This window comes from Hippopotamus amphibius, chromosome 3 (genome assembly GCF_030028045.1).
Source record: "Hippopotamus amphibius kiboko isolate mHipAmp2 chromosome 3, mHipAmp2.hap2, whole genome shotgun sequence".
Lineage (NCBI taxonomy): Eukaryota > Metazoa > Chordata > Mammalia > Artiodactyla > Hippopotamidae > Hippopotamus > Hippopotamus amphibius.
In genome coordinates this window covers 77,164,174-77,189,012 of record NC_080188.1, presented here as the reverse complement: position 1 = coordinate 77,189,012, position 24,839 = coordinate 77,164,174, and the positions used below count along the sequence as shown (strand labels likewise).

The window sequence follows — 24,839 nt, the reverse complement described above, 5'->3', positions numbered from 1 at the left end:
TTTTGAGGCCCTTCTATTTTGCCTTATTCTGCCCTCACTGAAGTTTTGTGGTGGTTTGAACTCGCATGGCCCACTGCCAGACATGCATGTTCCTCGGTAAACAACAGAATATGGGGTAGCTATAATTGTGCTCCTGGGTAGTGGTTGCGTAGCCCCAAAATATGCCATTAAAATTTGGAGATGTTTCACTTAGACAAAATTTATGATTTCCGCATTCTGTTTTCATGCTGGAAGACCTGAGGATTTTGTTGAAGGAATGAAAAATGCCAACCTTTATTGAACCCCACTCTGTGCCAGGCAGAGTGCTGTGCTGGGGATTGTGCAGATGTTATTTTGTGCAAGTCTGACAGCAAGAGACTAGGATACTATGCATTTTTGTTGCCATCTTGCAGATGATGACCCACACTTAGAGTAGTTTAGGGACGTGCCTAAAATCAGATTTTAGTAGTTTAGTAACTTACTCAAAATCGTTTGGCAAATACTATACTTAGAATTGAAATTCATCTCCATTTGACATTCCCAAAAGCATTTACCCATGCTTTCTCCACTGCACTAAGCTACTTCAATTACTTTTAATGTTCATAATACTTGTTTTGGTTGGGGAATTTGTAGAGAGTGTATAACTGGATTCTTCAAGTTCAGACACACACACACACAAACACACACACAGACACACACATTAATCAGAGATACCAAGAATTAGAACTATGACTCATTGGTCTATTCTCTGTTGAGTTCTTTTCTTTTCCTGCTTTTTGTTCCTTCCTTCTTAAAATTAGTGAAATTGACCTGTGCGGGATTTTTCCTTTTCTTTTACTTACCAATTCAATAAAGCGAAAACCAATCCAGGTATCCAGAGACAAAAAATCTCAGCATAGAAATCATGCTGTCTTTTTTGGACTGCATGCCACTGACCTCTGATGGTGGAAGTTTTGCATCAACCAGGAGAGACCCAGACTAGAAAATTCAACTTCCCTGCAACACTCTGCTTACCTGGTTAATATTTGTTTTGCAGATCTGACGTGTTACCATTGTAGCGTATGGCATGGGAGCCTCTTCTACTTTGAGTATTTAAAATACATTTGAGAGTTATTATTCTGTGTTCTCATTGATCTGTCCACAGAACAGTGTCAGGGTCAAAAATTACACCTCTGGAGTCAGACGGACTTGAGGTTCAATCCTGTTTAATAACTTTGTAACTTTTGTCAGTGTCCTCATTTATAAAATGGAAATAGTAGTAGTATCTATCTCATAGGGTCATTTGGAGAATTAAATAATATGTACATAAAGCCCAGAGCATAATACCTAGCATATAGTAAGTGCTCAAGAAATGTTAGCTACTGTAAAATATTTGTTATATCACAGTAGTTTTATATTATTTCAGAAACGAATTATGGAAGAGGGAGAATTTGCATTTTTAGTTTTGCAGTGTATTCTTTTGGATGTTTCTCTGTCACAGTTGCTACGAATGGGGAGTTGAGTCATCAAACCAAGAGTCCACTGTCCATAGTGACCTCAGCTTTCTGCAACTTTCAGAAGCTTCAGAGTTAGGAGAAAAAAAGTAGAAAAAGAAAGCAGTCATTGGGAGCCTTTTAAAAATGTATATAAGATAGTTTGGTAGGTTGATAACTAGAGTAATAGAAACCTAGAATGTCCCTAGAGTGACAAAAGAAACTTGTTAAGAAAGGAAAAGGAAGAAAACGAATATAAATATTGGCATTCAATGCTTTAGTCTTTATCAGTACCTTTTCAATCAGATGTCTCATTCAGCCTCAGGCTGCAGCCCTGGGAGGGAAGGAGGGTGACCTGCAGGGTAGGAGAGGGAGAAAGGGGAGAAGGAGAGAAGATGAGCATTGTTATTAATGGGAAGTCTCCTTAACATTTCAGAGGTGGGACAACTAAGCCAGAGCTCTGGGTAACTTGTTTAGTGCCGCACAGTTGGTAACAGAGGAGGTCGCTCCTAAAACGGGTAAAGGCAAAACAGGTACAGGGGTTAACAAAGGAAGGTATTTCACATGGAAATTTCCCCTGTAAAAACAGTGGGCTTAGACAGGACTGTCTCAGAGGACCTTTTCTGCTCCACATTCTGTAATTCTGCTAGTAAAACCTTCTGACATGTTTTCCTTTGTGGGTACTGCAAAGGGAGGCAAAATAAATATTATGTGGAAATCACTGATTGAAAGCTTTGTGAGAGAATGAAAAGACCAGTTGGGAAGAAAAGGAAATAAACATCTCGAGGGAAGCCAAAGTAATCAAAAGGATTATAAAAACAAGATAAAAAGAAAATCAATATTAAAAAGAGATAAGGTGGAGTTAGAAAATAAATAGTAATGCGATTCCTTTCAAGAATGTGAGCAGACACAGTAGAGAGGATAATCAACTGAAAATAATAACAGTCATAACTACTTATCATAATATACGGGATGCTTCGATTTTCTGTGTGTTGTCGTGACTTTCCACCATTTAACCACCCCTGGACAGAGAGTGGGTGAGGGAACATTAGTCCAGCATAGCAGCTCTCATCCACTAAATTGTGTGGTGATTTTGGTTTCTGCTTTTGTTTTTTATACTGTTCGTCTCAGAAGGCAAACTCATCCTCATGATTTGGGACAGCCTCCTTACTTGCTGTGTGACTTGAGGCAACTGTGCTTCAAGATTACTTCTTGGAAAAAGCAAGACAAAAATACTGTTACCGTATAAGACTGTTCTGTGAAGAAAGAAATACTGGATACAAAGTGCTTAGAAAAGTGCTCAATAAATGTTTACTGCAAATCAACTATACTTCAGACATTAAAAAAAATTTCTTAATGTTTACTGCTGTGGTTACACACCATCCTCCTCCTCCTCCTCATCTTGGACAGAGAGTTGAGCACATGCTCTGCTGGCTTCTGCAAGATCTGTGGTGTGGAACAATCTGTTACTGTAGAGATAGGGTGTAAGTCAGCCCTATTTGGGTGGAATATTGTTTTCAACCTCAAACATTCCATTTTGTGTCCTGATTCCCTCTCCCCACTGAAGGGCTTCATGTCAGTAGAACCACAGGGCAGTGTTCCAGCCCACATCAGGCCAGGCACCTCCCCATGTGGGCTTACCTTCAGTCTCCTCACCCGGGAGCAGAGGACCATTAAGGATACAAACATCTCTTTAGCCACACTGGATATGCTGCTCCAGCGTGACAGCCAGTGCCAGATTAAATCAGAGCTTTCTTGGCCAGGGAGATTTAGACACATTAGAAATGTGCTATAATCTGGAAAACAACAAGTATCAAGCAGAATAGCACTCATCAAAGAAGTGGCCAACGGCGACTCCCATACTTCTGTTCTGCTCCCCCTTACCTAAAATAACGCATCTGCGCATGTCTAAAGCTGTTCTTTAAAGCTCAGCCCAATTGTAATTCCCTCCAAGAAGTTCTCTGTGGAGTTCTTCATCGTCCCCTACCCTCCTGCCAAGCTTGAGGTCATCCTCTTCGGTGCCAAAACATCCTCTCTCTCTCTCTTTCTCTCTTTCTCGCTCTGTCTCCCTCCCTCATCTCTCAACTGAGGTGAGACACCGAAAATTCAGTTTGGAAAGTGTTATTTAAAAAAGAAAAAAAAGGCTTCAGATAAGACTGGTTAGGAAGCATGAGTTTACATGATGTTTCAAAGGAGAGGAGACTAAAGGGCAATTTAAATATTCTCTTAACACATGAGGAGGAGGTGGTGGAGGAGAGGGTCCTTCTCCCCTCCAGTGAGTATATAACAAAGAAATAGAATGTGGAATCTGTTGAGGGAAGCTTCCTCTCTCAGTGAAAGTTATATATAAGGATGAGGTTACTAAGGGAAATGGTGGGATCTCTTTCTTTAGAGATGCTTGACAACTGGATAGATTGTTATATATGCAACTATACACATGCAGTAGGGTTCTAGAACATTATTCCATTTACAAACTCTCTTGTCTGAGTTCAGGGTGGGGAATGAATAGACTCACTGTATCTTCAAACACCTATCCTGCAGGAAGGAATAGTTTCTAACATATCAAGGATACAATAATAATAATTACATTTCTAACCTTTTTGGTTCCTGGTTCTCTAAATCTTTATGGTCTAAGATAGGATATCTGAAAATGATATTCTCTAGTACTGATCCCCATAACATTTCATGGATTTTGGCTAAGCAAGACTTTTTTTTATCCTTAACATATTATATAATAAAACATCAGTTAAGCACAGGCACAGGAGCCAAACTTGGTTTAAATCCTGGCTCTGTCACTTCCTGGCTATGGGGTCCTGGGTAGGTTATATAACTTCTGTGTGCTTCAGTTTTCTCGTTTGTAAATGGGGACATCGTATTGCCCACTCGATGGGGTTTTTGTCTTTACATGCAAAGACCTTTATTAAAGGAATACTTGATACATGGTAACGGCTAAAAATTGGTAATTTATTATTTTTACTGAAACATATGATGTTAAATCTTTGTTCATACCATGTAGTTCTTAAAGGTGTGTGTCTGCTGCCAAAAGAATGTGTTGCTCTTTGAGGGAAGCCTTTGTGGAGATACATTAACTCTTTCAAGCCACTGGGTTAAAATCGAGTGATAGCCTAGTGACTGAGCTAACAGAGTTCCTTGCTGTGTGATTTTGATAAAGTCCTGCATCACAGGCTGATTACACGTGCTTCTAGGAGATCACCACCACACATTTTTAAGGCTGTCTCCTTTTCATGGATAAACAGCTCAGAAATTATTCTCTAAAAAGATACTTGGACATTTCTGTACATTTGGGTATACAATTACTTCCGTCACCAGGATTGATGAGAGGGATGTTAGCACGAAGGAAGGCACATCATTTGATTGAGGATGTGTTAAATAGGCTTTTTATAAAAGTATTTGTAAAATGCTCTTTTTTGCTTTTTTTTCCTTTTTTTCTTTTTTTTTTTTGCCACTAGGAATAATTCGGGTTTCACACCAGCAGACACTGTGGCTGTCATGTTCTGTTCTACACACAAATCCCTCACATTGGGTAAGTGATTCACAGACTTAAAAACCAACCTAATATTACCTTCAGATAATTGCATTTTATGATTTTGAAGTTCAAACAACTCCTCAAATTAAATGGAATGGGGGTATTGTCCACTCTGGTACCTAAAGAACAATAGCAAAGTGAGGCTGCGTCATGGCTTTGAAATACCATCGTTGGATTGAATCTCGTTTTGAGAGTCTAAATTTACTGTGTAAGATTTAGCTTTACTTGTGATCATGTTTTCCATTCTCACAGAAGGTCTTCAGTGTAGAATGTTCATGTTGAAAGTCTGGGGGGTGGGGAGAGGGTGCCGTGAGCACAGAGGTGGCTTTGGAAGGCTCCAGAGTGACCCCTGGAAAATGGCAACTTTTATTTTTTGGAAGCTTGGAGCAAGATGGAAATAATATTATTACTCTAATTTGGTACTGACATTGGTTTGACGTTTGTTTCAGAAGGTTATTTCTATAAAGAAACACAATATAGGTATCATTAACTCAATCTGATTAGCACCTAAAGTGGAATAAGTATTGCATTTAATAGGCAAAGTAGATCAAGAAAAGTGCTGTTTTCTATTTAGCTTTATCCAGTTTAATGGCATTATCCCAATAACCTGTCTAGACATCTGGAATCCACGTTTTTAGTCATTAAAGGTCATTAAGCAATGAGAAATTTTATTGAAATTTACATCATTCACAAACTCCATGGGGTAGTAGGCACATTGTGGTAAAACTAATGTTAAAATTTTCTTTATATTTGGCGTGTGACTAACTTAAGAGAATAACATTGCTCTAAGGCTGCTCACGTTCCGTCTAGAAAACAGAGACATTTCCTAATGGTTTTACTAGCCCCAAACATATTTGTCTGATAGAATTATTTTTAGTCTTGCAGAGTTAGGGAAATGATATAGAAATTGGACATACTCTTAAAGAAGCAATTGCTATCTAGGGCTTCAGCTGATTTGAATAAATTACGTATGTGTATATATACACACACACTATCCATATGTTGCAGTATGTCTGTTAGGTTTTCTTTATAATCATCACCAAATAGAAGTTGAAAGAGCTTTGGAAGCCACATTCCAGTCCTGATTTTGTGATCTTGGACAAATCACTTAAGCTCCCTGAACCTTAGCTTTCTCACTTTGTAAGGCTTTTTCTTACTTTTTCTTACTTTGTAAGGCTGTTGTAAAGATTAAAGATAAAATTTGTTAAGCACCCAACACAGTACTTGTACCTAATACAAGTCAGTACATGACAGAGTGTGTTCAGTAATTGTGCCGTATGTAGATTGCTGTGGACGACACGAGGACGCCCACCTAGAGAGCTTGGTGCGAGCCTGGCACACAACACATACCCTGAAAGCAGCAGCTGCTATTAGTTATTATTAACCGTGTTACCATTTCCAGGGTTCCAGTCCCCTGACCCCAGTCTTGTTCGTGTAACTGATGTGGGTTAATTGTTGACCTCAAAGAAATCATCTTGCACTTTTTCCCTCGTGTGGTTGTTGTGATGTGATGCCCGGTGCTCCACGTCTCCTGGAGAGGAAGGGGCTGCTATAGAGGTAGAGAGTCCAGAGGCAGATGCTGCCAGGCTCCTCAGAGGTGGAGAGTCAGGATCAAATGAGACTGTGTCATTAGAGCAGACGCTGAGCCCTGGCTGCACCAAATATGCTTCTGCATTTCTGCAGTGGCCTTTCAAACCCGCCCCGGCCCTAGGGTTTGCTTTTGTCAGGAAGACCAAAATGGGTTGTATTTGTTTCTCCATGCTTTTCTCCTGTGCTGGAGCTGACCGTGGTGAACAAAGCTCTTCCCAAGAAGCATGCTGCAGCGTGATCAGTATTCTTTTCTTTTCTATGAGCACAATACCTACCCATCCTATCTTTTTTTTTTCCTTTTCTTTTCTTTTTTTAATCTAAAAGCCATATCCTTCTGTCCTTGATGCTTTCTAATTTTCAGGCAAACAGGTGCTCTGAACACCAATCAAAAGTGGCCATTTTGCTAAAATTGTTTGGGTTAACTTGGACTTCTGCTTTTGCACTTTGTTTTTGCAGTGTTCTCCCATGAAATAGACACTTGGATCCTCCAGTGAGATACTAGTGTGGTATCTAAGTAACCATGGTAATGAAAATCCTTAGTTGTTTTCATAACATGGTACACGTGTGCTCTCTAGGAATTGCAAGACCAAAATACTCATCCTGACTCTTCCACTGAGACATCCCCAGGCCTCGGTTTCTGTAGCTCTTAGATTAGGGAATTTTACTTCCAGCGAGGCTATTTGATCATGCCTCAGTCAGTCCTGGCTTCCTGCCTGCAGTGTCCTAGGCTGCGTTTATAAAAATGACCTCTTTGCTGCTTCCTTCTCTCAGTGAGATGGCACAGATCACCCTTGTCCCAGGAGCACCCTTGTTTCTGCACCCAGCAAGGGGTGTGTGGGTCCTAGTGCTTGAATGGCCTTGTTAAGCCCTGTACATTTCTCAGTTTTCACAAGATCCAATGCATGTTTCCCTCTGCTGATGACCTAACATCTCTGATGCAGAGGATATGCCTGGCAGTGACCTGAGCTATAGGCTGATAATTATCCTAATGGAAGTTCTCATCTGCATGGCAATGAAAGAACATCACAGTAAGTATGAAGAACTCATATGCCAGAAAGCAGGGGGCAAATTTCAGGTAGTATCACTCAAAGTTATATTTTCTCTTATTTCTCACCAAGATGAAATACAACAGATTAAAATGTATCTATTTGCCATGTAGAAAATATATCTATCCCTTTTGTGATCACTGTCAAAATATTTCTTCTAATGATTTTACACACACACACACACACACACACACACACCCCATCTCAAATAGAATACATTAAAAAATCCCTGTGAAATAACATTTTTTATTATTATATCCGGTATTTGTATTTAAGAATAAATTATCGCAGGCCAGTGGTACCCAGGTAACTCATGAACCAAAGATGAAAACTCCAGCTTTGAGAAGCCTTGTGAATGTTCTCTTGTACATACACCTGTGATTTATTTTATTGTTCTTGCTTTTGCCCTGTCTCAGTCTCTTCAGTGTACTTGCATCTACACATGCTGAATTTGATTCATTGCTTTTATTAGTGCATTTGCCATTGATTGATTAGTTCTTCGTATTAGTACTTTTTCTATTGATTGATTGCAGATGAAGTGACTATTTGACCTTTAATTATGAGGCTTCCTATTGAAAATGACATTGAGCTATGGCTTCACATAATCCATCTGGAAAGCCTGACATGATGCCATTCCCTGGAGTTCGTTCAGGAAGAAAGAGGAGGCCTGGAGGAAGTGCAGAGCTTTCACTGTGCTTCATCTAAAACAATACTACAGGGCTTGTTTGCTGCTCTCCTGTAGTTGCAACTCAGGGTTGGAGGTAATTATATTTTGTCAAGACAGCATCACTTGCTGTGGGTTGCTCCAAAAGCCATAAACTCTCCCAAATTATTTTCTAGTTTGAGGGTGATATTTGTATAATGACGAGAAGATATTTTACATAGCAGAGGTGGGAGAACAGCTTGCACCCTAGTTACCAGTGGTTCTGTGCTCCCTCAGTCAATAGAGCTCATCACAAAAGAAATTCGATCCGAGGGACCCTTTGGAATTAGTATTTTACTTTTATTTATCTTTTTCTCTTGAGTGTTCCGATCACTTTGCTTTCTAACATATGTAGGAAGCTTTCTCACTATTCCTAAAAAGAGAACGTTTAAGGATGTTTGAGATCCTTAAGTTAAGTGTATGTTTATATTAGTTTTTCATGTTTTCAAATGGCAAAATGAAAGCAGATCCTCCTAGAGCCTGTCAACTGACAATTGGCAATCAATTGAGACTCCCAGTTGTTTATTTACAAAAGCTTTTCTGAATTGAAAGAATGCTCTTTAAATTTTAAATAGAGTGTCGTGATCAATGTATATTAAAAGTCCACTATGGGTCTTACCATTTATAGACATTTGTGTACAAAGACCAATCAAGACAGCAGCTGTTCCTTACATTGAACTTCGTTATGAGTCTACGCTTGCAGTTACACAGCTGGGCTGTGATAAGAAACTGCATTAAGCAAAAAGAACATAGCGTTTTGGTAGACGTAGGATTCTGGAAAGAGTGGAATGAACATATACCTGATTCTAGTTTGGATTCAAGTTGCAGTTCTCTCACCAAAAGCTGAACAAATCACTTAACTGCTATCAGCCTCAATTTCCAAGTCTGTAAAATGAGAAGCTGGACAAGACGATACTTGAGATTCCTTCCAGTTTTAAGTTCCTGAGTCTTGTACTCAGTGACTGGTATTACCACCATTCTATAAGATAAACAGTTTCCCTGCTACGTGTGAAAAGGAAAATATTCTTGAAAGGAACAGCTATGTAAATAATGTTAAAATATTACAAGAAAAGAAATATGGCTGCTACATCTTCCTAAAGAGGCTAAAAAAATATCTTCATACTCTCCAAAGAGTTTCATAGGAGAAACAAAATCTGAAAAGTATCTTGCTTTCAATTTTACTTCAAGGCTTTTCAGGAGTGCTAAAGGATTACCCTGCAACTTGGGCTGAAAAGATCATTTAAAAACATCTGGGTTATTTTCTCCAGAAGAAGTGAAATTGAAATAGGAAAGTTTGCATTTTTGTTTTTCTTTTCCCCTAAAGCTTCTCTGCAATTCTATTTGGCACATAAAGACTGTTATCTTGATGAAACTACCGTACAATTGGGAAGCACTTTTTTAAAGCCTTTAACCCATTAACTTATGTTACCTAAGCAAACTTGAATACTAGCAAATCAGTAATTATTATCTTATTTTCCATACAAAGAAGTGAAAGCATAGAAAAAAAAATCTAAAAATTTATCCCAGGTCATATAACTAACACAGACTAGATTCCAGGTCTCCTAACTCCCAGAACTGCATTGGACAATAGGATGTGAAAGCCCTTTGAAGACCGAAAAGTGCTAGACTGGTTCAGAGTGTTGTAAGCATACACTCTCAGTGTGGGTTTGAATCATCTTATTGGTTGTTTAAAAAAGAAAATTATTTCTGATTACGTAGCTAGTTATAAGACAGTTTAAAAATATTCAGTATCCATAATTGTGGCCACATGTATATATTCCTGTGACCCCGTCATAAACTGGCACGTAGTCCTTATGTTTTCTTTATTAACAAAAGGTTTTATTCTGTTTAAAGTGTGTCTTGATGAGCCAGGCCTTACCTTTCATGGGGCATCAGTGTCTGCACTCTGTTCTTGCAAACTAAGAGCCGCAATACTGTTTAACAATAAGCTATTAAAGTACAAATCGAAGTCCAGGGTGGACAGAAAATAGAAGTTTGTCTCTAAGGCATACGTGTAAATATATTTTTTGTCCTGCAGTTTGCTCTTGGAGTTTCAGTTCTGTAAGGAAAGGCAGTATGGGGTCCTCTACCATCTGTCAGATTCTTTTTTTTTAAATTGAAGTATAATTGATGTATGATGTGTTAATTTCAAGTGTACAGCACAGTTTTGTGGGTGTGTCTGTATTCTTTTTCAGATTCTTTTCCATTATAGGTTATTACAGGATATTGAGTATAGTTCCCTGTGCCATATAGTAGGTCCTTGTTTGCCTATTTTATATATACTAGTGGGTATCTGTTAATCCCATACTCCTAATTTATCCCTCCCTCTACTTCCTTCCCCTTTGGTAACCATAGGATTGCTTTCTATGGCTGAGTCTGTTTCTGTTTTATAAATAAGTTAATCTGTATCATATTTTAGTTTCCACTTATAAGTGATGCTATATGATATTTGTCTTCTCCACCTGACTTACTTCACTTAATGTGTGATAATCTCTAGGTCCGTCCATGTTGCTACAAATGGCATTATTTCATTCTTTTTTATGGTTGAGTAATATTCCATTTTATATATATTCCATTTTATATATTTATATAAATATATAAAAATTATGTATGTATAGATACATATATATAACATCTTCTTTATGCATTCATCTGGCATCTGACAGATTCTTAAAGATGCCACTGAAATAAAGGCCCAGTAGGTTTTACCACCATGCTGAAGACAAGCTGGGGAGTGTCTGTCCTTTTGTACTGTTTTCTGATCCACATAAAGAAACAGAAATGCAGGTTCTCAAACAAAGTAATACGCTATGTTCAGAGGTTTGCAGATTATTTTGTTTTAAATTTTTGATTTCTCAGTTTGATGTCTGAACGTCATCACTACCATATCCATACTTTGTGATAAAAATTTAGAAAACCCAAAAAAAAAAAAAATGTAGAAAGTCCCTAGGTTCTGCATGAGTATCAAATTAGAGACATTAAAACCTCTTTGAGGGATTCGCTAGCCTGGTGCTCAGGTACCATCCTTCTTAATGATACTGCACATGTTTGCCATGTCCAGTGTTCGCTAGGACCGATGCCCTGATACTCCCACACTTCTGCTCCTTCTCCATGTTTCCTGTGCCGGGAACTGTCAGACATTTTTAACCACAACCTGCAGTTAGAAATATATTTCACAGTGTGATCCTGAAAACATTTGCATATGTGTAAAAGTTTTACAAAACAACATTCACTCTCACTTTCTGTGATACCTTCCATATCCTAGCCAAGTGCTAGATGAAAGCCCCTTACACTGATTCTGGAACTCATTAATGGGTCCTAATCCAAGGTCTGAAAAATACTACTTTACATCTTGCTTGGTGAAATTTTACCCCTCTCTCCAATAGTTCCCATGTAGGCTTTGGCTACTGCTGTCCCTTTTCACTGAACTTTAACCCAAATTTCTGATACCACGTAGGAACCAGATCTAACTTAAGACGTGGTATAATTCTTGATTTGCAATAAGATCACCTCCATTTAGATTTTATTAATCCAGCTTATATGAGTTTCTATACATTTTGTTGATTTATTTTTTAAATTGTTTCTCTATTCAGCATCTTTTCAGTTAGTAATAATAATAATAATGAAGATTAATTGGGTACTTAATAGTCTAAGTGCTAGTTACAAGAAATCATTTACTTGAAAACATTTTATGCTGACAGTTAGTGTAGACTTCAGCATCCAGGACAGCCCACGGCTCTCATGGAAAATTCTCTCTGGAGTGTTCAGCTACTATTTTATCAGAAAGAAAGTACTCTAGGGGCAGCTACAACAGATGCTTTTGTTATCTATATCTCTGTCAACCAGAGACTTCACTAATTAGCATAATGAATTCAGAAATAGGTTTTTCTTGATGAAATTACTGACTTTTTGCTTTGCGTGATACATGCAATAAACAGACCCTCACTGATACAGAGACTGCCTAAAACCTTTAGAGACACACTTCCCACTTGCTAGAAGAATCTAGCAAATCCCGTATCCTGAATATGAAATCCCCAGGGCTGTGCTGGAGGCCCCATCTCTACCGGTTTTGTACTCAGCCTCTGTCTGGTGGCCCTGTAGTTGCCTGAGGCTGACTGTAAGGGTTACTAAATCCTGCTTTGGGAGACCGTCTCATGCAGGGTGCTAGTGAGAGCACTAGAAAGGTCAGAGCTGGAACTTTAGTTGACACTTTTACTGCTAATATGTGTTAAGTTAAAAATACCTGTGTGTGTGGCAGCTTCTCTTCATTCAGATCTGCTAGCGTGGCTGTGGGGTGGAGGGAGTTTTCGCCTACCTTTCAAAATTTCTTTAGCCACTGTACAATGTCTGCTAGAAGAATCTGGAACTTATGCATGACCAGCCTGGTGCAGGTCAGGTCCCAACAGTCCTGATACACCAGCTCACATCACTCCCACAGTCACCCCTACAAGGGAAGTGAGGTCCCAGAGTGATAAACAACTTGCCCAAGTCACATGGCCCCAAGTGGCAGAGCCAGAAGTCAAGCCAGGTGTGACTCTTAGCCACTGTGCCCAGCTGTAATGAGCGTTCCAGGGGAGGCCCTATGCTGTGAAACCCAGGCTCTAGGATCAGCCCTTCATTGCTAGCATGAAAAGTCTAGGCTGGATGATCTCTGGGATCCTTCTAGTTCTAACATTCAACAATTCTCTGATTTTTAAAGACAAATATACTTAAGAATCTCGAGTCCTTCAGAGGGACATCATAAGATCAGCATTTCCCAAAGGGTGGCCCTTAAAAATACAGCAAATTGCTTCCTTCAAAAAAAAAAAAAAAAAAAAGGTAGATTACTGGGCCTCATTTGAGGCCTCCTAATTCAGAATTTTTAAGAATAAGACCTTGGAGCCTGATTTTTGTAACACATTCTAAAAAATAGGGTATTATGCACACAGAAGTGTAAGAGCCACCAGATCACATACATCCATAATTACCTCTCAGTTTCTAGAGACGCTGACCCACCCACCCAGGTTCTTGGGCAAGCATTTGACCTAGTAGAGCACTGGGTCAGGTTTTGTGTAAGTGCTTTGTGGTGATGGTGGGAACCAGCTGGGCCAGCCTAGGTTGGTGGGGTTTTATTAACTCTAACATGGCCATGATGTGCCCCACTTTTAGATACTTTTTATCTCATCATTAGCCAAAATGAGATGCCTAGGACATAGAGGCTAATGACACACCACTAAGTACTATAAAAAGATAAACAACAAAAACAATTTTTAAAAACTCAGTAGGCCTGGACCCTGATTTCTAGGAATCATCCACTTCATTCCATGGCCTCATGGTCATGTCTAGGAAGGATAAAAACCTGTACCATTTTTTTCTGATCTGTGGCTGGGGTTCCCATATTTTTGCCTCCAGATGTTCTCTTGAGTTCCCTTGCTACCAATCTGGTTAAACCACAGTGCTTGGATGTAGAAGTGTGCCAATAATTCGCAAGGTGCAACCCGAGCAAAAGAAAACCATCCATTTTATGCCCATCATACCAAGCACTCACTCCTGAAAGGGGGCTGTCTTCCTCTAACACCGTGTCTTCCTGGCAAGCTGAGGGTCAAATTTAAGCATATTTAAAAACAATTTCAGAATGCCTTACTATTTGAAAATTATCCTTACGTAAGTCCCTTTATGAAAGGAAATATGATGATTTTTCCCAAGTCTCACAGCATAATTAATACTGTAGAAAGATTTAAGAAAAAGAAGGAAAGAAAGAAGGAAAGAAAGAAAGAAAGAAAGAAAGAAAGAAAGAAAGAAAGAAAGAAAAAGAAAAAGAGAGAAAGAAATAAAGAAAAAGAAAGAGAGAAAGAAAAAGGAAGAAAAAGAAAGAGAGAGAGAAAGAAAGGAAGGAAGGGAAAGAGAGAAAGAAACGCAAAATAGAATCATGCCTTCCGGAAGTCAGGGCTCTGAAGGGGACAGCAGACCAGACAGAATCCTAAGTACTTGTAAAGAAGTTGTAAACAGATGGGGCCATTGGAGGTCTGGGCGGCATTCGAGGCAGAGGTTTCAGTTCCCATGGCAGTCCTCAGCAGCCCCCACTCTCAAGATTTTAGGAATGCTTCAGAACTCCTACTAGATGATTTCAGTGACAGATCCCTTCCCTGCTCAGTCCTGTAGACCAGTGTCCCCCACCTTTTTGACATGGTTTCAGGATGACTCGAGCACATTGCATGTATCGTGCACTTTATTGTTATCGCATCAGTTCCACCTCAGATCATCAGGCATTAGGTCCCAGGGTTGGGGTCCCCTGCTGTAGACTACCAAATTTGAACCCCACAATACTGCTTCATAATGCTATTTATAATAATAATAGATATCATTTCAGAGGTGCTGACTTTATGCCAGGCACTGTTCTACGTACTTGTACACTGTCTCACTGAAACCTCCAACTACCACTTGAGATAGTTATTTTAACCTCATTGGAGCAGATGTGGAAACTGAGGGTAGTCAGGTCAGGTCACCCAATCACCTTGTCAGGATTAAAAACCAGATCTCTGACATCAAAGCCCAGGTCGTTTCCACCACACCACCCAGTCCTCTAGAAATACCTGCAGCGGTGCGTCGTCTGCTGCTCGCTCGGTCTCAGTGATGGAGCAGGAGCGAGAGGGGCCAAGGCTTACGTGCTGCAGCCGAGCTCAACTCACAGTTGTTACCCTGCAGCTCAACGGCAAAGAAACAAAAACTCCCATGTTATACAGCAGCGCCTCAGACTACACATCGAATCCGTATCCCTATGTACCTCTTAATGTCAGTTGTTCGTGGTGGAAGCTTTTAATTCCGCAGTTTCATATTTCTTTCAGAATAAAAACCAGCATGTCATAGTTAGAAGGAGCTCTAAATTTAGAGATTCATTTTACACGTTGATAATCAACCCACGTGCCCGAAGCTGTATGCACCCCATACTTCTGAAAGGGGAATTTCACAAGAAGTGAAGGGCCCACATTCCGTTGTCCTGGGGCTTGTCCTTTCTGAGGCCTTTGCCATGTCCAGGAGAGCCGGCCACGGCCCGTCTCCCAGGGCTCCCTGTTCATCTCTGCACCCGCTGTCAGTTGCAGAGGGGATTGTTTATTATTATTATTAATGTTTAGAAAGGTTGCCTCTAGTGGTGCTAAAATGTGCATCACAGAACAACAGTTGTTTACTGCGTTTGAAGTGAAGGATCTCACCCAGGAGAGCCCCTTCACTTGAAGTTTCTCTCTCTCCATCTCCACTTGCAAACAGAGATTGATGAATAACAATTATTGTTTCAGAGTTGCATCTCTCCCATTATTTATTTGGCCATGTCTCTTCCCAGAAATTCCATTAATTGAACCAGACACTACAAACCAGTTTGCATGGATTTGATGACAGCCAGCTCCATGCTTCTTTACAGTAAAGAATAAAGGACTCCACGGCTACAGAATGAGGTGACACCCACCGCTTCCTTGTCCCCATCTATAGACCCATCCAAACAACTCCAGCCAGATATTAAAGTCAGCGGCCCATTTTTTAAAGCCATGGGGGACACAATAGGTTGTTGACAAATTACCCTGGAGGCAGGAGGAGACATAAAATTGGACATAACTCAAAAGATTCCTGGGCCCCAGGAAGCGAGCTCATTTGGAATGTCACCTGTCAGAAGCTAAGCATGCTCATAGTTTCGGAGCAGTGACACTTCCCAGGGCTGCCTTTGCTGCAGGTCTTCTCTCCGTACTGGTACTAGTACCCTACTCTCTGTGCTAGTACTGCTGTATTCTAGTACTGCTGAGCAAGCTTTCTGAATATTAACGATACAAACCAACTCCTCTGCAACTGACAGCCAGTGCAGAAATGGGCAGGAGTTAACGGTGCCAATGAGGGATGCTTTTCAAACATCGTTTGCTCAATTCACATGTCCTTTCAACAAGTGTTTATTTTGTACCTGCTACACTCCAGGCACTGTGCTAGGCCCTAGGCAGGTACCGCAGTGAACAAAACATGAACAAGCACTCCCCCTTATCAAGCTTCCTTTCCAGCAGGTTCGACAGAAAAACACTCAGACATACTGCACATGAGATGATGGGAAGCGTGTGGAGGAAAAGAAAACCAGAAAGGAGAATAAGGAGAGCCAGATGGAGGTGGGGATGTTTTAGGCTTAAAGGGAGCTTTGGGTCAAAGACCTGTAGGAAAGAGGGAGCAAGCCATGTGATCTATAGAGGCAGGAACAGCAAGGGACCTGAGGCCACAGTGTGCTTGGCAAGTTGGAGGAAGAGGAAGCGGCCAGTGTTCAGGGAGCAGAAGGGGTGAGGAGAGACTGCTAGGAGGCATGGTAAAAGGTCCCCGGAGAGGGTGGGTGATACTGTGTGAGACCTTATTGACCCATTGTGAGGACTTGCCTCTACTCCCCGAAGGAGGGGGAAAAGCCTTGAGAGGTTCAAGTGAACAAGTGATAAGATCCAGCTTCGCCTTAGGCTGCTGTGTTAAATAAGGACTGGGCTCGGCTGGGGGGAAGGGTGCAAGGTGAGAGACAGGAAAGCCAGTTAAAAGCCTGTAATCCAGACAAAGCTTGGGGTGGTGTGGTTAAAGGTAATAGCAGTGGAGGTGGTAAGAAGCCTCGGTCAGATTCTGGTTGTATTTTGAATGCAGAACTACTGGGATTTGCTGATGAATTGGATGTGTATGTGGGAGAAAGAGGAGTTAAAGACGATTCCAAGGGATTTGACCTGAGGGGCTGGAAGGATGGAGTTACCATTTACTAGGCTGAATGAGAAACAGATTTTACCGGTGGGAAAGGGATGTTGGGCAGATCAGAAGTTCCGTCTTGAACATGTCAAGTTTGAGATGTCTTTTTGACATCCAGAGAAGAGTTGGCTTTATGAGTCTAGAATTCTGGTCCAGGCTGGAGTTTTCAGCATATAGATGTTAGTTTAAGCTATCAAGCTGCATGAGATCACTAAGGAATGGGTAGACAGAGGAGAAAAGGGCTCCGAGCACTGGGACCTGAGGTCCTCCAGCGGTTAGGGAGGCTATGAAATTACTTTGAGGGTCAAATGATATGACATTCAACATCAGCCAGACATACAGACGTCCAAACTGGCTAGCTTGTATTTTTCTCCTATCTCCCAAGGCTAAGGGGAACATGAAATAAGAAAGTAGCTATGAAGCCACTTGGAAACATTAAAAGGACAAGGTCTGGCATTCTTGTGGCACCTACTGCGTGCCAGCCCCTGCATCAGGCACGTGGGCTGCCTTCTTATCTCATTGGATCTTCACAGCAGCCCTGCACAGTAGCCATTATTGATCCATTGTCCAAGAAAACTGAGCCTCGGAGAGGTCAACCTCAGCTTACATAGTGAGGAGAACGGCAGAGCCCGCACACAGTGGCCATCTGTCTACCTCCAGAAACCCCCAGAAATCTCTAGGACCCTCTTGCTCTCCCACATGACCAGACCCATCGTCTCAGCCCAGCTCACATAGGAATCACCCGGGAGCTATGCAAAGCTGTGCCCGGACCCTCCCCATTCCTGTTTGCTTAGAAGCTCTCAGGATAGACCCAGGTATCAGGGTGTTTAAAAGCTACCCAGGTGATTCTCATGAGCAGCTGGCACGGAGAACCACAGCGTCAGGCTGCTGCCTGTGTCCGTGCACATGCATGCTCCGCTGTGTTCCAGAAAGGATGCAGGGTGGGATTACACCTGCACATTTGTTAATAAAACCGACCATTTGTTTGTGCGGATGTGTGAAAATCACAGTTCTCTGTGGTGTGATTAGATACATTAAAGTGTTCAAAGTGTAAAGAAAACCGAGGGGATTAGGAAAACACCATTATTTCCAGAAATGGCTTCCAGGATTTTCTTATTTTCTTCCTCTGCCTGGACGTCTTCTGAAGGAGGTCATCAATCCCCAATTTTTATATCTTGAAAACAAATGAAGGGCAGAAGTAGTTTAGCGGGACAACATCTAGCCAAGTTAAACCACAGAAACGTGAGTCAGCCTTTTTATTTTATTTTTTTAATTTATTATTTTTATTTGTTGGCTACGTTGGGTCTTCATTGCTGTGTGCGGGCTTTCTGTAGTTGTGGGAGAGCAGGGGCTACTCTTCATTGTGGTGCCCGGGCCTCTCATTGCTGTGGCTTCTCTTGTTGCAGAGCACAGGCTTTAAGCGTGTGGGCTTCAGTAGTTATGGCACATGGCCTCAGTAGTTGTGGCTTGCAGGCTCCAGAGCACAGGCTCAATAGTTGTGGCACATGGGCTCAGTTGCTCTGCAGCGTGTGTGATCTTCCCAGACCAGGGCTCGAACCCGTGTCCACTGCATTGGCAGGTGGATTACCAACTACTGCGCCACCAGGGAAGCCCGTGAGTCAGCTTTTTAAAAGAGAGATGGATTTAAGAGTAAATAACCCTGATTTCTAATCCCCAAATCAAAACTGCCTTGTTCTTCTGTGTCAGAAGACATCTCTTCTGAGGTTTATTTAGGTTTATCCTAAACATGGTACCATCAAGAACAAAATTACCACCAGAGGGTGGTTAATGACCGTGTCGACAAAACAAAAAGTGTATGTGCATTTGGGTCACAGTTTACTACCATTTACCACTTAACTACAGTTTGGATGCCTTCTGGAAGTTCTTCTGTCCGTTGTTAAGAAGATTATGAATGCACAATCGTAGGGAAAACTAAGTTTTGGGTGTTGGAAGCTGTGGCAGCATCGGTGAAAGTGCATGTCACATTCATCAGCCTCTCATTGGCTCACACTTAAAAAGTTCCAAGTGTTTTTCTTCATTTGTATAGAAGCACATCTTAAAAGATCTGTAAAACTAGGCAAGATTTTCCAGAGCCAGTCCGGTGGGGCCAGTCCTGTGTTGATGACCCTGTTAAATCTATTCTGATGACCGTGTGTTATTTTTGTCGTGAAATTCTCATTCTGTTTTTGAGGTTTCACATCCTGTGATTGTGAACATTAGGCAGATTTTCCTCTTTAGAAGACAAATGACTCTTCCCTCGCAGCCCAGAAAAGGAAAAAAGTAAGCTCACTTTCCTTGCTTCCACCTGTCTCCGTAAATATGGTGACCCCTCCTGGAAGCCTCCGCCGGCACCTGAATCAAGCCTCCAAGGCTCAGCTCTTTAATGCATTCTTGAATTCCCTGTCTGCTAATTACTCCTGCAATGCTGTCAGACAGGTGAGGGTGTACCTCATCTTCCGAGGCCGAAACCTTCGATTGGTAGAGTTAAATGTTTCATTGTAAGCATCTGGTGAGCTGGCGCAGGCCATTCGTTAAACATCTTTTCCAATCAGAACGTACCTGTTTCAAAACAGAAGTAACACCAGCTGCTCATTTGGATCGTTTCTTGCATCTTTATTTACATGTAACTTTCAGCAAAAGGGTGGGATTACAGCCCAGGTGACTGAAGGCTAAAACACAGTCTTTCATTTTCCTTTTCCGAATGGGCTGAAAATGGTCAGCAAATGGTCATCAATCACCTTTTATTCGCAGTGAGCAGATGCTGAGCGCCTCTGTTGAAAGCAATACTTCTCTTCTTTGCAGACCTTTCTTGTGGAAACAGTCTGTTCCTTAGGTTCTATATTCTATTCCTCTTCACCCTTCATTATTCTGTGTTAATGTCATCAAGCATCTCTTTTTCTCTCAGGTTCTGGGGTGCTCTGACAGATCACCATTTCAGGCACGTACTGTGGTGGAGGGCACAGAACCGGAGCCAGTCTGTCTGTGTGTTCCCATCCCAGCTACACCCTGTTGCTCACTGCTTGTGGCCTTGGGGAGATTTTCATTCTTCTGCTGCTTCAGTTTTCTCATCTGAAAAGTGGAGATAATAACAGTAGCCTTTACTCACACTGTAGATGTGAGGAGTGAATGAGCTAATGTTGGCACACTCTCAGAACAGTGCCCGACCCATGGTAAGCGCTGTGTGATGACTTTCTACAATCTGTATGCCACCTACCAACATGCAAATAAGGGCCAGAAAGGTCCATGAACTTCAGGTATGGCTTCCTGCCTGAGGTGGGATGGCCGAAAGACTACGGCATGAACACTGCTCTTCTTTTCTAAAGCTCTCTATTACTGGAAAGATTGTTCCTTTCTCTTAGTAATGGTCTCGGACTTTTAGTTTGTACCCTTGTATGTGTTCATTTTCCTGCCCTTCCAGGCCTAATTCTGCCTTTTGGATAAAGGGAGATGTATTTTTATATATTATTATAGACTATATTTTATAATATATAAAAATGTTATATTTTTGAATTCTGGTTTTGAAATACGAAGGAAGGATAAATCTCTTAGGAAAGTTTTATATAAACATCGATATAGCACAACTAAATAGCTCCTGACCACGCTGAAAAGAAATGGAGCTGTGAGTCTTCCTAACTGTAGAGGGGAAGGTGGTGGGAGAGCCCTGTCAGGACCTCAGAGGAATATTTGAGTCCAGCGTGTGAAGCGTGTTGCTGACACCTCCTGTGTGCATTTCCACGTTTCTTTCCTTCTCGTATGCCATCTACAGAGATAACCACAGGACGTTTTTCAGGCTTCAGAGGTTGGAAATTAAAATTCCATTTGTACTTACCTGTGAAACTGGTACAAGATTGTCTTATTTTGCTGCCAGAGGTCTAGCCAAGGGGGTTGTTAGCCACCCCCGAGCTGCTGCTGTTGCCTTTGTGTTCAGTGATTTGGAAATGCTCTAGTCAGTATGGATTCCCTGAACCCATCACTGGGATGCTGAGAAAAGTAGAGAGCTCTTATTTGCATATATCATTTAGTTGTCCATCATTTTGGATGACTCTTTCTGCAAAAAGGACAAAAATCTTTCCTACTTTGTCTCATAAAGCCACAATAGAGGTTCTGATGGTGGAGTCACACCAGACATAATATGGTAGTTTTCCGTTACAGATGGAATCACACGAAAAGAACAGGGAAGCAAATAAAATGTAAGTCATTGGCAGGGATAAGGCAGCCCCATCTGTGTATTAAAATACCTCGGAGAATTTGGGCAAAAGGTCAGTCATTTTTTTTTAAGAACTTTTATTGAGATACAGTTAACAGACAATAAACTGCATACATTTAGAGCATACAATTTGGTATCCCAATCTCCCAATTTATTCCTCCCCAACCCTCCCCGCTTTCCCCACTTGCTGTCCATATGTTTGTTCTTTACATCTATGTCTCTATTTCCGCCTTGCAAACCAGTTGATTTGTACCATTTTTCTATTGTCTGCATATATGTGTTAATATACAGTATTTGTTTTTCTCTTTCTGACTCACTTCACTCTGTATGACAGTCTCCAGGTCCACCCATGTCTCTATAAATGTCCCAGTTGCATTGCTTTTTACAGCTGTATATATGTATATATGTACCACATCTTTTTTATCCATTCATCTGTTGATGGACATTTAGATTGCTTCCATGTCCTGGCTATTGTAAATAGTGCTGCAATGAACATTGGCGTGCATGTGTCTTTTTGAATTATGGTGTTCTCTGGGTATATGCCCAGCAGTGGGATTGCTGAGTCATATGGTAACTCTATTTTAGTTTTCCAAGGAACCTCCATACTGTTCTCCATAGTGGCTGTAGCAATTTACATTCCCACCAGCAGTGCAAGAGCGTTCCCTTTTCTCCACATCCTCTCCAGCATTTACTGTTTGTAGATTTTCTGATGATGCCCATTCTAACCGGTGTGAGGTGATACCTCATTGTAGTTTTGATGTGCATTTCTCTAATCATTAGTGATGTTGAGCAGCTTTTCATGTGCCTCTTGGCCATCCGTATGTGTTCTTTGGAGAAATGCCTATTTAGGTCTTCTGCCCATTTTTTGATTGGGTTGCTTGTTTTTTTTTCGATATTGAGCTGCATGAACTGTTTATATATTTTGGAGATTAGTCCTTTGTTGATTCGTTTGCAGATATTTTCTCCCATTCTGAGGGTTGTCTTTTCGTCTTGCTTACAGTTTCCTTTGCTGTGCAGAAGCTTTGAAGTTTCATTAGGTCCCACTTATTTATTTTTGTTTTTATTTCCATGACTCTAGGGGGTGGATCAAAAAAGATCTTGCTGTTATTTATGTCAAAGAGTGTTCTTCCTATGGTTTCCTCTAGGAGTTTTATAGTGACTGGCCTTACATTTAGGTCTTTAATCCATTTGGAGTTTATTTTTGTGTATGGTGTTAGGGAGTGTTCTAATCTCATTCTTTTACATGTAGCTGTCCAGTTTTCCCAGCAAAAAGGTCAGTCATTTAGATGGAAGTGAATGAGAGCAGGTCACACAATCCGTGATATCCTGTCCGCCTTCCTAAGGGAATCTGCGGGAAGTGGACTTGCCAGCCTTTGGGACGTTCCAGAATGGGTTTCAGGGGACGTCCTAGAAGAGCCAGAGTTACAAGCAGAATGTAATTCTGGGGGCTGTACAGACTGAACACCACCTGCTCCAACAGGTTGCACCTCAGTGGGCTTCTCTCTGACAGACAGCAAGCCAAGCCATGCCCATCAACCTGGAAGTAGGTGGTCTTTCTGTTACCCGCTCTAAAAGAGAGACAAAAATTAGAGTAAGCCAGATGTTCATTGCGTCCACTTTGCCTAACAGCTTTTTTCCTGGGTGGCAGTGCTGCGTTTCCTCACTGCCCTGTGCCATGATTCTGTGGTTGGGTGGTATTTGCTCTTGGCCTAGCTTTGGCATGGTACTCTGCATCTTCTCTCTATAGTCAATAAAAGTATAAGCTCCATGAAGGCAGAGGGGGTGGGGGACGGAGTGGTTTACCCATTTATTCACTGCACCAAGAATGGTGTGTGAAGACTTACTACTTACCAGACATTGTGTATTGTTTCACTTACTGTTTATTAAGAAAAAAAAAAAAACCTACAAAGTAGGTACATTTCACAGATGTGAAAACTGAGGTTCAGTCACTTGCTAGCCAAGGTAACACAAGCGGTCAGTGATGGGCATGGGATTCCAACCGGGGGCTCTCTGAGTCCTGTATCAGGCATCCTAATAGCTATACTGTACTGCCTCCTGTGGGCTGCCGGACGTAATAAATTATAAATTGCTGCATGAAATGACAGCTATATTACTGAATATTAACTCGCTTTAGAATAATCCTAACTGAAAGCCTTTTCTAATCAAATTCCAAAACTGCTGTTGTACCTTATCATGGCATCATTTTGTGTTCTAGAAATGGCATATAATTGCCTCTTTGTGTAATAATTGAGATAAATCAGTATCAGTGAGTTTGACTTTCTGTGACTGTTTGTCTCTGAGGAGAATGTGTGTGTGTGTGTGTGGGGGGGGGGGGGTGGGGTGGGGAAGGGGACCCAGATTGGCATTTAGTGATGCCGGAAAAGAATGGCTGTGCTCCTCTAACAGTGACTGCCTTCTTGGTTACATTATGATTGGGGAGACCATCTATCCCAATGACCCTTAAAGACAAGCATGGGCTTTTAAACTGAGAGATTCACTAAGAAGGAAGAGATAGAATTCACGTAACAATGTGTAGGACATTTGGGGAGTAAAATTATGGATGTTTCTAACAAAGAACAAATGCAACAAAAGTGGGAAATCTCCATGACAACTAAAGAGCCAAGCAACTGGATTCCAGATTTGCCAGCAGCTCTCTCCAGAACTCGGTGGAACGTCTGAGAAAGCATTTAAATGGAAAACAAGTCATGTGAATTCAGGCGAATGAATCTTTGAAAGGCAGGAAATGATCCAGGTGATCGGAGTATACTGTCTCTTAGTGAAGTGGGAAAGTAAGGGTGATATTCAAGTTCAAAAGACAACACAGGGTGTTTTTCTGTATATTTCCTCTCCTACTCCATAATTCAATACTCATTTCAAAGTTTGGGCTCCCCGGTCAGTCCAGTTTCTTTCCTTCCTGCCATATCGAATCTATTTTTCTCCGATGAAATACAACCCTCTCTCAGAGGGGTGTGCGAATGATTCTCTTTTTAGTCCAGTAAAGCAACTAGTGTTTGTTCTTGTCCTGTCTTTTCTGATGGGAAACATTGCTTTAGCACCTATTCTTTAATAATCAATCATTCATGTATTGAGTACCAGTCCTGTGCTTACACACTGCAGGAGATTAGAAGAAGAATATAAGACTTTGCCTATGTTCAGGGGAAAACAAAACCTGCACAAAAGAAAATAATGGCAACATAAGCAAATGCTGAATTATGGGATGCAACTAGGAAGAACCTTCATTCTTCAAAAGAGGAAGAAGTCAGTAGGGAGGCCACCTTCACCATGGAGGAAAATGTAAAGCAGAGCCCAAAAGAACCCATAGGATTTAGTTACCCAGAGAGAAAGGACAAGATCCAGGCAGGGGCTCAGCTTTTACAAAGACAAGAAAGTGCTAGACCTGAACCAGTGACGTCAGTTGGCAGCTGAGAGTTTGGTTTAACGGCGTTAACATAGCTTAGTGATTACAAGTAAATGGGCTGTGGTCTAATTCTGGCTCCACCACCTAACAGATGTGCGATGTTAGGCAAGTCCCACAGCTGCTCTCATCTTCAGTTGCCTCGTGTTGAAATGG

At 41.2% G+C, this 24,839-nt stretch overlaps 1 protein-coding gene across 6 annotated transcripts in view; it reads left to right on the top strand.

Moving 5' to 3' along the window:
- The window catches only part of SLC10A7 (solute carrier family 10 member 7), a 249,193-nt gene that overhangs the window by 212,784 nt on the left and 11,570 nt on the right, over window positions 1-24,839 (top strand). For 5 of the 6 annotated variants that reach the window (XM_057727486.1, XM_057727485.1, XM_057727483.1 and 2 more), the window contains one exon: window positions 4,922-4,995. In XM_057727486.1, coding sequence (XP_057583469.1) covers window positions 4,922-4,995 — 74 coding nt within the window. Of the gene's footprint in view, window positions 1-4,921; window positions 4,996-15,655; window positions 15,768-24,839 lie in introns of all 6 variants that reach the window. The other variant, XR_009052642.1, reaches the window with a different exon arrangement.